The sequence below is a fragment of the Saccoglossus kowalevskii genome, chromosome 5 (genome assembly GCF_978046115.1).
Source record: "Saccoglossus kowalevskii chromosome 5, keSacKowa6.1, whole genome shotgun sequence".
Taxonomy (NCBI): Eukaryota; Metazoa; Hemichordata; class Enteropneusta; family Harrimaniidae; genus Saccoglossus; species Saccoglossus kowalevskii.
Genome location: NC_140645.1, coordinates 26,114,001 through 26,128,319, shown reverse-complemented (window position 1 = coordinate 26,128,319; position 14,319 = coordinate 26,114,001). Strand labels below are relative to the sequence as shown.

Genomic DNA, 14,319 nt, shown 5'->3' with positions numbered 1-14,319 from the left:
GTTAACACTACAAGCCATGCCTTGCATCCTTTGTGGACGTTCATCATCATAGGCGCCTTCATTGTCATGCTACACAAGCTCTTGATTTTTCTATTGACATTTTGTATGCCACATTTACGCTACAGTCATGTTGAAAAATTGATTATTTCATCACCTTACCATGCGAGTTGGATCCTCTTCATCCTAAGGTGTTGAAATGTTGTCTTGTTTAGGTGGTTGAATTTATTAAGTGCGTTCTGTATAAACAGATAGTGTGTTAGTTGGTAAGCCATGTCACTTTACAAAGTCAATCTGAGCTCGGTTGAGGTTGATTGTACTTTTGTGTCAGTCAGTGTTCAGACGTAATTTTTGGTAAATTTAAAAATGGATAACAATGTCAGTTTTGTTGCTTGTATTTAAGGCACATGGATATAAAACACCAACATACATATGTGGAATATGGTGACTCCATATGTGCAATTATATTTTGTCTTGAGATCGGCCTCTGTCTCATTTCTGGTGGTACCACAGTCAAGGTTGATGACCTGCGGTGAAGAGCTTATGCTGTGGTTGTACCATTGTTATGAAATGCTCTACCATTGAAATTAAACAGTGTACTAATATTGATGAATTTTAAACTCATATTAAAACATGTTTTTTAAAGAAAATTATCAAAGTATGAATTATGCATTTTCTTCTTTGTTATGAACATGTATTCATCACTACTCTTTCTTATGTGATTTTTTCATTAAACATTGTCATGTACTTTTGATCAAATTTTATTTAATAATTAGTATTAATACTATGTACGTATGTATCATCATTCTCACAAGCATTTAAATATTCAAAGATAAAAAAGGATTTGTTTTATTATCATTACCACTTCCACTATGAACACAGAAACTGTCAAGTATATTAAGTAATTCAAAGGAGAATATCTCTTCTAACATGTTGAGCATTTACAGTTCTACAATAGTTTATTGACTGTTTACAAGTATCTCCTGCTTGAAGTGCAAGCAACCGAATGTACATACCATCTTAACCACCCCAAAGATAACATTAAGGTTAAAACAGCATCGTCTATATTCATACATATAATTTATCTCATTTGTATTGTAGATGCACCAACTATTACATTAACTGATAAAATAACAATAATTGAAGGTGAGAGTTTGACAGTAACCTGTCATGTCAGCTCAAATCCTGAGGCTACAGTAACATGGGAGGATTCTAATGGTGTGAAGATTAAAGATGATAGTTTGTTGGAATATATTGAAATTCACAGAGATGATGCTGATAAATATACATGTATAGCTGCCAACACTTTGTATACTGGTGTAACTGAAAGGAAGTCATTCACAGTCATTGATGTACAATGTGAGTATACTGCAAATGAATCTGCCCTTGCATAAACTTTCAATTTTGTTTTTGGATTTCAGCATGTTAAGTCATCTTGGTAAAACAAACTAAAAATGTGTGTCTCACTACTAACTCTTAAAACACTTTCAAATTGATGGATTTTCATGAAATTCACTACAGATCGGTATATAACTAAATTGCACAGATAAACATGAATTTTGTTTTTGGACATGTTGGGTATGGGTTTTACATATAGGTTAAAATGGGTGCAAGTATACAACAATTTATAATTGATTACACAATGAGGTGAAATTTTATGGTAATCCATGTATTTTTAGACAGTGTTTTGGTCAAAAATGAGAATTAAAAAATGTAGTTTTCTCTGGTATTTAGGTATTCATTGAGTAATTTTGTTCAAAATTTGTAGAAATTAATACTAGTATACATGTTCTACTGGCATCTTATGGTGATATATGCACTTTCAGTTTTTTTGGGCATGGTATGGTTATTGTAGGGTAATTGTTTGATCAAAAAATGGGGTAAAAATGACATTGTTTTCTGATATTTCAATATGCAAAAATAAATTATGATGAACTAATTATTCTACCTGTATATTATGGTGGCTCATGCTCTTTCAGATAGTATAGCTATGAGCATGCAGAAGTATTTTCTAAGCATTGTTTGTTTGTCTCATTTTTTTTTCATTCATAGATTTGCCTACTGTTATTAGTAAAAACACTTTTGCTGGTGAAATTGGTGAACCAGTTGTAATGAACTTAACTGTAGATGCAAATCCTTCTCTCACCACCTTCAGTGAATGGAAGAATGGAAATGTAACATTAAGCATTAAAACTGATTCATCATCAAGCAGTGTGGTCTATATTGATGAGGTAACTGAAGAATATTTTGGATTCTACAATATTACAGCGTCAAACAGTGTTGGAGAAGTCATTATTCAGATTCAGTTGGTGCAAACGGGTAATTTTTTTGGGATTTACAATATCTATTGAGAGTAGTGTTGAGCAAGTATTTTTGATTGATGTGGTACCAACAGGAAATGTGCTGATAATGTATCTCTGAGAACTGGTAACAACATGTACATGTAAGAGTTGTAACAAACACAAACTAGTGTCATGCATAAATGTTACAATTCTGCTTGAATTAGTAGAAAGCTGGGTTTTATTGATATTAATATTATTATTTTAATTATTCGTTTTGGGCTCATGATTCTTTTATTATTCTTCACAACCCAAGTTATCATGCACCAGTTATAAGTGAATAAATATGATATGCATAACTTTCTACATTCAGCAGTCTTGTCTATGTGTTTGAGTGACTCACAATTATTTCCTGTATTGGTATACGTTTTATTTATTTTAAAATGTCAGTTTATTCAGGGAGGAGATTATTTCTGGATGGGCATGCATATTAAAATTGTACCATGAAAAATGAATCAACGTGTATCACGCAGTTCCCATTTAAAATAATTGTACAAGGATTCTTGACCAAATTTCACTGACATATCAAGAACCACTCAACAGATGAAACACAGGTACACGTGTACTTTTTGAATTGGTTTATATTGTCTTATGTGGGTAATATTTATAATAATAACTTATTTTCAGCTCTTCTACTGACAAGGCAATATATTCTATCTGTATTTGTAAATATAACTATACCCTCAGTTCTTTCTACGAAACTTGCTTAATATTAATTATCATTGTTGGTAGGACCTCCTGAACCACCAAAGAACATTTTTATTGTGGAGACTGGTTATGAACAACTTACTGTAGAAATAATACCAGGATTTGATGGTGGTGAACCAGACAACATTGTTTATTACCTGCAATATGGTCTTGTGAATAATATGACTTATAAACCATGGCCAGAAGATGGTGGTCGTAGTGTGAATGAAATATTGACAATAACAGGTTTAAATGTTAGAACTACATATGAATTCATAGCACATGCTTCAAACAGCTTTGGTAATGGAGATTTATCAAACACTTACAGTTTTAAGACATATGGTAAGTTATCTTGTTGTTCGGAATACCTTTTTTGTAGCAGGCATTGCCTTGCAATCGAGTGCTGCAGAGTAATTTATTGATTGACTGAAAATAGAACTGACGTAACAGTAGAACGTCAAATCTTGTGAACTGCAGAAGTCAAGTTATTATCATGCCTGAGTTGATTGGAATTCAAGATTACACCACCCAGGATTCGTGTTATGCCACTGATCAGAAAATAATTGCCTTATCATTGAACACGTTTGAAGATGCTTTGTCATGAATGAGTTGTCTCGTTTCGCCGCCCATTGACCAGAAGTGCATTGTTTCTTGGGGCATATATTTTTGCTCCATACTGTTTTATTAGTTCCACTGTAGACTTTGTTGAGTGAAGCTAATCGCATTAGTGATTGTCCATCGTCGTTGTCTGTGTCAACTTTTAAATATGCTGTCACCATGTATGACAAAGTGGAGCTGTTTATATAGATTTTCCGGATTTGGTAGATTATTTTTGTCATTTATGGTTAAAAATAGTTTTATTTTTATTTTCTCAGTTTTGCACATTTCCGACTTGTTCTCTGAAACCGCATGCCACATCGCTTCGAAATTCATAATTCATTTGGTGAAGATATTTCTATTTTTATAAGTTATGATTTTTTGGGGGGTATTGTTCAGTTCTTATATGGGCTATGTATAATGCATGGACTCTAGTAGACAACTGTGTCAGTTGGAAGCGCTAGGCCTCCTCAGTACACCATGTTTTGGAAAATAAACTGAATGGGCCAATGTTTCCAGAAATGGTTCAGGTCAAAGTAATTTCATGGTTTGTACGTTTGCTGCTTTTATATGGATGATACGAAACAGTGGGGGTGGGAGGGACTAAAACACCTCCCAACAATCGTGAAGGCCGGATCAGGGTCATCTCAAGGTCAGAGTCATCTGAAGGTGACATGTTTGATTGCATGTTTATTGTGGGTCAGGAAGTCACACCACTCAATCAGGATCTTTCAAGGAAAGGTCAAGGTTATCTCAAGATCAATTGTCACATTTTGGATATATTTGAATAATGGGGTTATTGCAATCACTGCCCTCTGCACGTGTCAATTACAGCGGAGCTCTTCCGATCGCAAGCTCGTTTGTTGGCTTTAGGTTAGTAGGTTTAGCTTCGCCATTGACTCTTTCAAGCAGAGCTTATCATATGAGTGATATATATGTAGTCAATTGCGTTGGTGTTTGCATCAACTTCTACTTCTTAAAAAACTACAAGCCGTATTGCTTTGATACGTAGTGTAAATATACCTTGGGTATATTTCCCACAGGTGTGTTCTTTTCGTGATGATATCTATAATTCTCAAATTTTGGTGAATATTTTTGTCATTTTTGGTAAAAAATAATATTTTCGACTTCTTGATGAAAAATGCAAGACGGATTGCTTTAATAGTATGCATATAGGTAGTACAGGTGGATCTCACGCATTTTTTAAATTTTTTGTAAAAAGTGATATTTTTGACTTTTTAGGGAAAAACTGCAGGTCTGATTGTTTTGATATTGAACATATAGGTATCTTAGATAGGCCTCCCTTTGATTTGTTCATTTTGTTATGATATCTTGAATTCTCAATCTTTAAAATAACAGCAAGTTTGATTACTTTGTTATTGTAGATAAAAGGTACCTCAGGTGGAGCGATCTCATATTTGTTCATTTAGTTGATGATATGTTCAATAAAATGTGCATTTTTAACAGCAAAGCTTTCTTAGCTGAGAGGATGTTTGTTTCTCAAGAACTATTTGACATATATTGGTGAAATACAAAAAAGATCTGGGTAATGTGCAGACTTCATTAGTTTTTGTTCTAAATATATACACATTAATGATCTAATTTGCATAATAATTATTTAACAGATTTAAATAAAGCTTGGTACAAATATGATCTAATTAATGCACAGACCTCATTAGTTTTTGGTTGAAATTTGTGCTTAATAATGATTTAATTTGCATATTAATTAACCAATTTTAAGCATTTTCACTTGTTTTTCGAGTACCATTTAACATATTCCAATGAAACATGGTACATAGGTGGTCGGCAAGAAGCAATATACATGTATAGTTCAGGATTAAATTATGTGTTTACTGATTGCCGTATTTGCAAACATGTGCTACTGTTCTACAGCTATCTTCAGGTGCGTTTGGATAATCCACAGATCCGATTATTTTAACGTAGTAATCAATGTATAATAATTACCCATCTTGTATAAATGGGATAATGTGACCTCATTAATATGCATGAAACTTCAGACATAGACATGAAACTAGTGCTATATTGGGGCATTTGACAAGAGATACCACTAATATACCACATGTCAATGTATGGTCATGTGGCCTCATTCATATGCATAACATAATATCTCAGTCGAAGACAATATAGACAATATAGACAATATAGACAATATAGACAATGTAGACAATATATTTTTGGTTTATGTGAATTAATGATGTGCTTCTAATATAGTAATTACAGTATTTCTTATTTGTAGTGCCTCTAATACCTTTAGAACACAGGGGTTCTTTCTAAGCTTTCTTTGATTTATTGTGTGACTGGTATTTCTTGATTATAGTATGTAGTGTAAAGATGCGATGTGTTGTTCTGTGTTTCTTTCGGAAATCTACTTGATGTTGATGGATAGTTAAATACATTTCATTCTGCATTTCAAAATGATTCCTGACAATGACTCGAATCATAATGCTAGGGAAAAAAGCCTTCTATTATTATTTCACTGGCAATTAACTCCTCGAAACATTCCATCCTTGACATGTTTCTCTATAGTTATAATATATGTTTTGTTTTTAAATGTATAGGTAAACCAACCATTAAACTCAATGTAGATACTGGTAAACTAACATGGACACAGCATGAGAATAGTACTTATCAGTGTGTGAAAATAAAGAAACTTGTAGATGACAGTTGGGTCGTAATAGAAGAATGTGTACTTGACAGTCAACTTGAATATGCAGTGGATGATGTGAATGCTGAATACAGAATAACATACTGTACAACAGATGGAGATCATTGTTTAAACGAATTAATTGCTGCAGTGAAATTATTACCAGGTATGAAAATTATTCCGTTATATGTTAATAGTCATGTGGGTGTTTGTTGATAGGTTTTTAAATGGATCTATTACAAGTATATAACTTCATTGCGTCAAATAACTCTGGTTATAATAGGTACGGTCTATTCCGAAAGTTTAGTGACTGGTGAATAAAACTAGTGACATTATATCTATTCACAATATAAACATATAACATTGCATATATATGTACATACTATATAAATCTTATTAATTAGTTGTAGCCACCAATAGTTAAGGTCATGATTTTCACCTTGACAAGTATGTTCAATTATCATTATTGGAGGTTACCATTACAAATAATATATGTTTTGTGAACAAAATAATGAAAAGTTCAATTATAAAGCATATCTAAGATAATTACAATTCGATTATAAATAGTCATTTTATATACAGTCTGTTTGAAACAATGAATGAACGTGCATGAAAAACATGTCTTTTGAGTATAAATCGTTTTTCAAGACATATTATATATATATCACAACTGAAAGGCATGCAGGAGAGTTTGACAGATTATATTGTGTCTGATAATTGAAATTACAAATATTACCAAATTAACATATTTCACGATGAACAGCTTATTTTAGCACCAAAATGATGCAATTTATATAACCACAAGTCTGTGAAGTTGAGTGGAAGCCCTTTTTTAATCAATGCCCCCAGTTAACAACCAATCATCAGAGTCAAAATTACGCCTCCCGTTTACTGTATATAAAATGTATAATTAATATACCTCCCCTATTTTGATTACAACCCATGTAAATAATAAACAAGAATAACAACACTAAGTAAATTCATTTCATGCTAAATTGGAAGTATTTCTAATTAGGTTGTCATGTATGTCGGATAATTTCATAGAGATATGAAAAAATACATAAAATTCCAGATATTTGAATTGCGATTCTTAGTTCGAAACTATAAGAAGCTAGTAAACACTACTAATATTTTGTTTCCACTTAAGATTTTGACAAGGATTCAAATAACTATAAGGATTATCCCATCAAATTATATTGCCCGAAAAATCATGAATGAAAACATAATAATCAACACTTTTTTATTATTGTTTTATTACAGGTAATAAGTCAGGCACCAACTACATTGGAATTATCTTGAGTGTTATTATTGTTCTATTGGTTTGTATTGCGGGAACTGTAGTTGGATACTATTTTTATTTGAAACGCACTCGTGATGTAAAGGTAAATTGTATGTGAACTGTCGCTATAGTAATATACTAACTTCACATCAATGTTTTTCATTGTAAAATCCTTGAATTGCTCTATTGCTCGTACATTGATGGCGATGGTCCTTTTCCAATGTACTGGACATTTCACATATAACAAGTTTACTTATCTTGTGAATGTCGCCGCCATATTTGATTTACCTCCAATCTCTACCGCTAACCTCTTTGACTTGAAGATTTGATTGTAGCATTTATGTATCGCCAGCAATCTGATGGAAAGCTCAATGCACGTGGACACATAGTTTGCCTGCCACATAAGATTAATTGAAAAATGATGTAAGATGTTTTAAAATAAATATCGCAGGCTTGAAATAGCATCTGATGCGAAATTTGTTTTTTTAATATATATGGCCCAATTCAAACAATAAGTCATATGGTGTGATCTTCTTGATTCGATTGAGTACAAGCAGACAGTGTCATTCAACTTGATCTAATCTATGCAAATTACGATGTCATTTGAGTAGTTTTTTATTTCTACAAATGTACATGTGTTGACATAAAATGTGTGTACAGAATACATTTATTGGATCATAAGTCACTCCAAACAGCGATGGCCATACTAATCTATGCTGATTAAATGTACATGTACATGTGTACATGCTATATGCATTATTGTCCTAACTTGGAGACATGTAATGCTTATTTGAGCTTTTATTATAATTATTATTCGTTCACATCAGTGTTTTGGATTGAAGAAACAAGATCAAGGTGAAACGCCGAGTAATCAAGCTGATTGCCGTTCATTGGCTTTAAAAAATTCTATCCACACTAATACCTCATCAGCAGAATATGCGACTATTATGCCTATGGAAGAAATTTCCGTCAAGGTAATGAAATATATTTTGAATTGCAATAGTTATACATTATATGATGTTACATGGTATAGGCCTGTTGACCTATGTGTCACGTGATATTACGTACTATTTTGTAAAACGCAAACCCATGCACGCTTACCGTCATGTTACCAAATTTCATTACTATCCAGAATGATACAGGTGTATATGAAGATCTTCATAAAGAAAAGCCAAGAAATGAAATATATATGAAACTTGGTGAACAAATATGGGAAATTCCACCGGACAGGTTACATTTCAAAGAAGCATTACATGACGATGAAGAACGTGAGCGTTTTGTGGCTGATGCTTGGTTTGTTGGTGGTAGAGATGGCGTCACACGTGTCGAAGTAGAGAGATTAAAAAGTGAGAGTAATATGAATGGAATGTCTTTCGTATGCAAATGTGCTGAAACGTTCTAATTGATGTCATTGTAATAATTAACGTCTTGTTATGTTTCTCTTTTCTCTTCAGGACATGCGAGTCAGAGGATGAAAGATATCTTTGTAAACCAAATATGCATAATGAAGACCGTAACTCCACATCCAAATATTTTAACACTAATATGATATTCTACTGTAACAGGTTAGTTAATAAACTAGCTAGGTTCTTTTTCCACTGTTTTACTTTTGGTATTTATGCATAGATTAATGTAATCTCCGCCTCACTTATTTCATGTATTTTAAAAAGGTAGAAGAAACTGCTGGTGTGCACGCCTTAATCACTTGTAACAAATAAAGCATTCAGAATACTTTATAAATAATATTATCTCAACGCCAGATTACGGATTGGCGCAACAACAAACTTCACTTCAGTTATCTTAAGCGTGACGGGGATAAACATGTAAACCTCAGTCAGCAATTACTAAATATATTAGATTGAATTACAATCAGTGATAATAATATTATAATTACTAGAAATGCTAGTACTTAAATTGTAAGATAATCTCAAGATACCGTCTTGATACAAATCAAATAATCTGTATGCAAAAATATCAGTACAATATACAAAATACCTGACGTGCTCAATTTATTAAAACAATTACAAGAAATCAAAATTCCTGTAGCTATATAGACGTGGTAATGTCCGTTATGCGGGACACGTGCAATGTATCATCGAACACTTGTTTCTGACAACGTTCAGGCACTTGAAACTTGCGGTGTTCACGCACCTTTTTATTTTCTAGCTGAGAAGCGAAACAAATATAAACCTTTTGTATATTAGTAGTTAACAAAGATATAATCATTCGATTACATACTGTGTAATTGCTTTCTCACTGTAGGTCTGAAAACAGGAATCCAGTAACTGAAGGCTCCCTGTTTAAAACTAATCCTAAATTTTCATTTTTTATTCGTATCATACTCTCTGTGCTTTAAATATCCTCATCTTACGGGATTCTATTTTAAACTTTTTTTATTAGAACCACCGTATTTCGTACAGGACTACATCGGAAATAACAGTCTTAAGTATACATTATTGAAAAGCGCAAAGAACATTAACGACGAAAAGGAAGATAACGTACTCGTATATGCATTACAAATAGCAGAAGCAATGGAACACTTGGAAACACGTGATGTAAAGAATGAGTATTATGTTGTTACTTAGTTATTTGAAACGGATTTATTTATAAAAACGTTCATATATCAAATGATTTTAGTCCCCGTTCGGATGCAGATGGATTGCTTGCACTCGGACATGTTCAACAGGCATGTTTGGACTGCTTACATTCAAATTTGATACATAGATCATACATATGCACACTAATCTGTTTCACACTCTGATTAGATGGCAGAATGACGGCCTGTTTTGTGCTAAAAAATCATCCAAAATCAAACATTTCTGGAATTCCGGAACCGGGTCTCGGTCGTTTATCGATCGATTTTGTTCAAACTTTGTACTTACATTGGACATTCAACTCCCTGATGCACGTTATTTTGTTTTTCAGATGAAACTCAAAATGGCAGGCTGGCAGCCATTTTTTAATGAATGCGATATCTGACATACTTTGATTATTATATTTGAAATTAAATATATTCATTATAAATCATGTCATGGATATATACAGATGTATTTAAAATTATATTTTAAATTATGTCGAATATGGCAATTGCACATCGTCGCCAACCATAACCTAGCTCCAAAGATTATTTTATTCTAGCACGGTAGAGGCAGTCATATTTGAAAATGATTGTCTGCAGCTCAGTACTGTTCAATATCTTATATCCGACTAATGCGGTGTTTTATTTCTTAAATATATGATGTGTATATGTATTGTAGCAATAGAAGGACATTTGAATAATAATATTTCAATTATTGTTTTTCCAAATGTGTTTCCTTGATAATAACTAGAATTTATATAATCATCAATTTATACAATCTATTCAATTTCAATTTATTCAGATCGTGTCTCTACTCTCAACAGATTACACTCAGAAACCTTTGTACCGAAACGATTATTGTTGGAGAAGGGAACATCTGCAAGATAACAAACATGAAGTATGCTGTCAGAAATAATACATCAACCGCCGTAACTAATACTTTTGTAAGTACAAGTAGCGATACAATATGTAGAAGAGTCTGTAAATTGTGAAATTAACAACATATTCAAACAATATCAAACTCGATAATAAACTGAAGAACCTGTTAGAAAATTTAACGAATCATGTTGTCGATGACATCAAATATTTCATTAAAATGGTCTTATCTCATTATTTACCCAGAAATAAATTTTGTTTTCAATCTACTTTAAATTTAAAGCTACAGGTTGGAATTCAGCATCGTTGGAAAGCAGTAGAACTTTTCTCTGATGATAATTATTCTTCTAAAACTGATATTTGGGCTTTTGGTGTTGTTTTGTGGGAGATAAGTACTCTAGGTGAGTTTTAACATGTAATTATCAAATATGTAAATAGCTACTAGTCGCAAATTAAACATATATTATACACACATGTGTACGTCGTAATAATTGTAACTACAAACAAATATTAGGTGTCTGAAAATTAAAGTTTGACATATTCAAGGAGACAAGTCGTCATATACTCACTGTACCAAACACTTTTAGCGACGCACAAATTATAATATTGCACTAGATACTATTTATGTGTTGCCAATGTTGTTGTATGCTGGTAGAATGTTCTTATTAGGTGGAGATTACAAATGGCAGTACACCATTGCTGCCCAAATTTCAGTGGCTTATTATAAGCTATAATTTGCATGATATCGAACGCTGCTTCGGCTTCACCATACCGCCTGCAGTCTGATGTTTCAATGTCCGCCTCAAGGTACGGGGACATAATTGTCAGGATTACCAATAATCAGAACCCAAATCATGTAGAACATAAAATATTCAGTGATTTGTATACGAGGGAATGTTGGCGTTGGTTATCCACGAGTTCCGTCATAGCAGCTGTATCTAAGCCCCGCTGATCAATTTGATTGTATTTTATGTTCGTTATTACGATGTTTATTAAAGCATAAATGAAAGGTTACGGTCGATTGAGTACGAAACGAAATCTCAGAATTAACATTATTGGGGTTTAAAAAATACAATAATAAGAATATGAACAAAATGCCCGAATTCAGTTTCTCATACAGCGTACGCTTCGGCATATATGCTGCGTGGTTATTTGTGTTTTCATTGATAAGGTACAGATACCAGGATTAAACAAAGTGCAATAACTCCTGTAAATTATTGTATTGGTCAGCGCCATAGTTTACTGAGCTAGACGTATAATAATTGTCGTTTCCTGTACTCATATTTCAGGTGCCGAACCTTACCAGGGAATGTCAGACGATGATGTAATTAGGAAGATACAAGCAGGATATCGAATGTCAAAACCAGAATACTGTACCAGTAACATGTATTTATTTCACCAGTCATGATGATTTAAGATAACGTAGATTGGGTGGATGCGAATTAAACACAACAAATCACAATCTTGCATTTATATATTCATTCTCTAATCTTTATTTATAGATACAACTTGATGTTGTCATGTTGGAGACAAGATCCAAACAAACGACCGACATTCTCTACAATCATAACAACATTGAAAGGTTTATTGAAAAAACAGGTGAACCACTTTCATAACTACATTATATAACTCTATATTGTGTATGCTATTGAAATAGTATATTTGATACCGGAGTCTATGTATATAAGTTATATATTAACTGTATTTGTTATACTAATCAAACAATGAGTGTTTTATGAGAACAGAGGGCAGCAGTAGTAGTAGGAGCGTTGTATTTTTAGATATGTGTGTTTGTGTAGCGGCAACATGACGTTTACAAACCTGATTAAGAAACCTGTAATCAGTACTAATACTAATCTTATAGTTATATCTTCAATTCTACTGAGCATCTAGTTGTTCCTCTAGATTTCATTTAGCTATTCTTAAACCCGATGACAATTATTTTGTTTCTTGCAGCAGCGTTCTCTTCTGAATAATCAACAGTATGTGAACATCAATTTTGATAGCAAATAGGGTGCTGTCATTGTAATTGGAACGAACAACTTTGGTGGTGACAGTGCATACACGTTTTACAGTATTATTCTCAACAACTTTTATTTCATATCACTGAATTTGTATGTGTTTTTACGTTCATGAATTATTTCGCAGAATATCCGGGGGATTTACGTAATATTGCTAGCAACAATTTTAAATTCAAATTATTTGACTAAGTGTTGCATAATATTTGATTATAATAATAATAATTTACGGCTAATAGTAAATTGTAACAACATATACTCAGATCACATAATAGCTTGATATACCCAATGAGCGTGTTTTTTTTTCAGTTATTATCATATGTTATAGCGTATATTAATTCAATTATGTTTAGGAAAGGTGTTTATTGTAAATAGTCGAGTATAATTTTGTACACGTGCTCATTATTTACACTGATCTACCACAGAAAGTTTAGCAATGAGAATTAATTATATTATCATAATTAATAATTCGCTTGCGAAACATTTCAATCTCTTAATAAATGTCATTGAATACAAATTACAATAATTCTAATTTTGATTAATTAAAAATAAAATTGTGCAAATTTCACATGCATTTTTTTGCTTGAGGATATGAATACGGTCAAACTGGTTATTTATCAAACTTTATTTATCTTGGCATCCGCCAATGAATACCGCACGAATTCCAAATTAATTGGAAAAATACAATTCATACAACCTGTAACAATATTAATGAAACTGATTACCATAACTTGAAGTAACATAACTTGAAAAAGTCTCACTAATACCTGTACCATGTTGTATACATTTGTCATGCTCACAACATAAGCTTGTAATTTTGTTTGAAAAGGAAGACCAAATTGAGTTGTTCATTCAAGGAAACTGACGATGACCATTTTGACAATTATATCTAAGACAACTAGATCTTTAACAAAAATTCTGGTTTGTGTTTGAATGACAACTTCTACTTTTTCTTACCCTATTATTTATTCAGCACAGAAATGTTATCTCGAAATTCCGATGGCTCTGTACAGTTCTACACTATCTTGTACACTGCATGTATCTTCAGTTATTGCCGCATTTTTTGTTTGCAGTATTTTAGCATCATGTAGGGAGAATAAACTTATTGTCTCATCGCCAACCATATTAATAATATTTGCATCTGCAATTTAAGTTAAAATACATGACTATATAAATTTTACAATACAGTAATTTGTCTTACATCCATAGAATACCTATAATGTTTATGCTGGTAATTTGTATTGATTCTTCAAATAAAGGCTACTTAGTTTGCTCTAAACAAA

General features: G+C 32.4%; 2 protein-coding genes across 3 annotated transcripts in view; both read left to right on the top strand.

The window, feature by feature from the left end:
- LOC146745948 (uncharacterized) overlaps positions 1 to 10,052 on the top strand; it is a 26,235-nt gene extending 16,183 nt beyond the window's left edge. The window contains exons 3-11 of the mRNA XM_085498841.1: positions 1,099 to 1,356; positions 2,050 to 2,316; positions 3,069 to 3,365; positions 6,200 to 6,451; positions 7,546 to 7,667; positions 8,392 to 8,538; positions 8,697 to 8,910; positions 9,019 to 9,129; positions 9,965 to 10,052. Of these exons, the coding sequence (XP_085354967.1) occupies positions 1,099 to 1,356; positions 2,050 to 2,316; positions 3,069 to 3,365; positions 6,200 to 6,451; positions 7,546 to 7,667; positions 8,392 to 8,538; positions 8,697 to 8,910; positions 9,019 to 9,113 (1,652 nt within the window). The 3' untranslated portion in view covers positions 9,114 to 9,129; positions 9,965 to 10,052. The remainder of the gene's footprint in view (positions 1 to 1,098; positions 1,357 to 2,049; positions 2,317 to 3,068; positions 3,366 to 6,199; positions 6,452 to 7,545; positions 7,668 to 8,391; positions 8,539 to 8,696; positions 8,911 to 9,018; positions 9,130 to 9,964) is intronic.
- On the top strand, positions 9,986 to 14,319 carry LOC146745947 (tyrosine kinase receptor Cad96Ca-like). 2 transcript variants are annotated; one of them, XM_085499280.1, is made up of 6 exons: positions 9,986 to 10,119; positions 10,967 to 11,086; positions 11,302 to 11,419; positions 12,308 to 12,404; positions 12,521 to 12,617; positions 12,978 to 14,319. In XM_085499280.1, exons 1-6 carry the CDS (start codon positions 10,096 to 10,098, stop codon positions 13,029 to 13,031), a joined length of 510 nt encoding a protein of 169 aa, XP_085355406.1. In that variant the 5' UTR covers positions 9,986 to 10,095; the 3' UTR covers positions 13,032 to 14,319. The 2 variants fall into 2 exon arrangements, with proteins under 2 accessions (XP_085355406.1, XP_085355405.1); XM_085499279.1 differs by having other exon boundaries at positions 12,975 to 14,319.

What these genes read in the sequence shown, in the direction of transcription:
- LOC146745947 (XM_085499279.1), top strand. Translation starts at nt 10,096, where the DNA reads ATGGAACACTTGGAAACACGTGAT. An exon ending in GAATACTGTACCAGTAACAT is followed by an intron (nt 12,405 to 12,520) that starts GTATTTATTTCA and finishes CTTTATTTATAG; the next exon opens with ATACAACTTGATGTTGTCAT. An exon ending in AAGGTTTATTGAAAAAACAG is followed by an intron (nt 12,618 to 12,974) that starts GTGAACCACTTT and finishes TGTTTCTTGCAG; the next exon opens with CAGCGTTCTCTTCTGAATAA.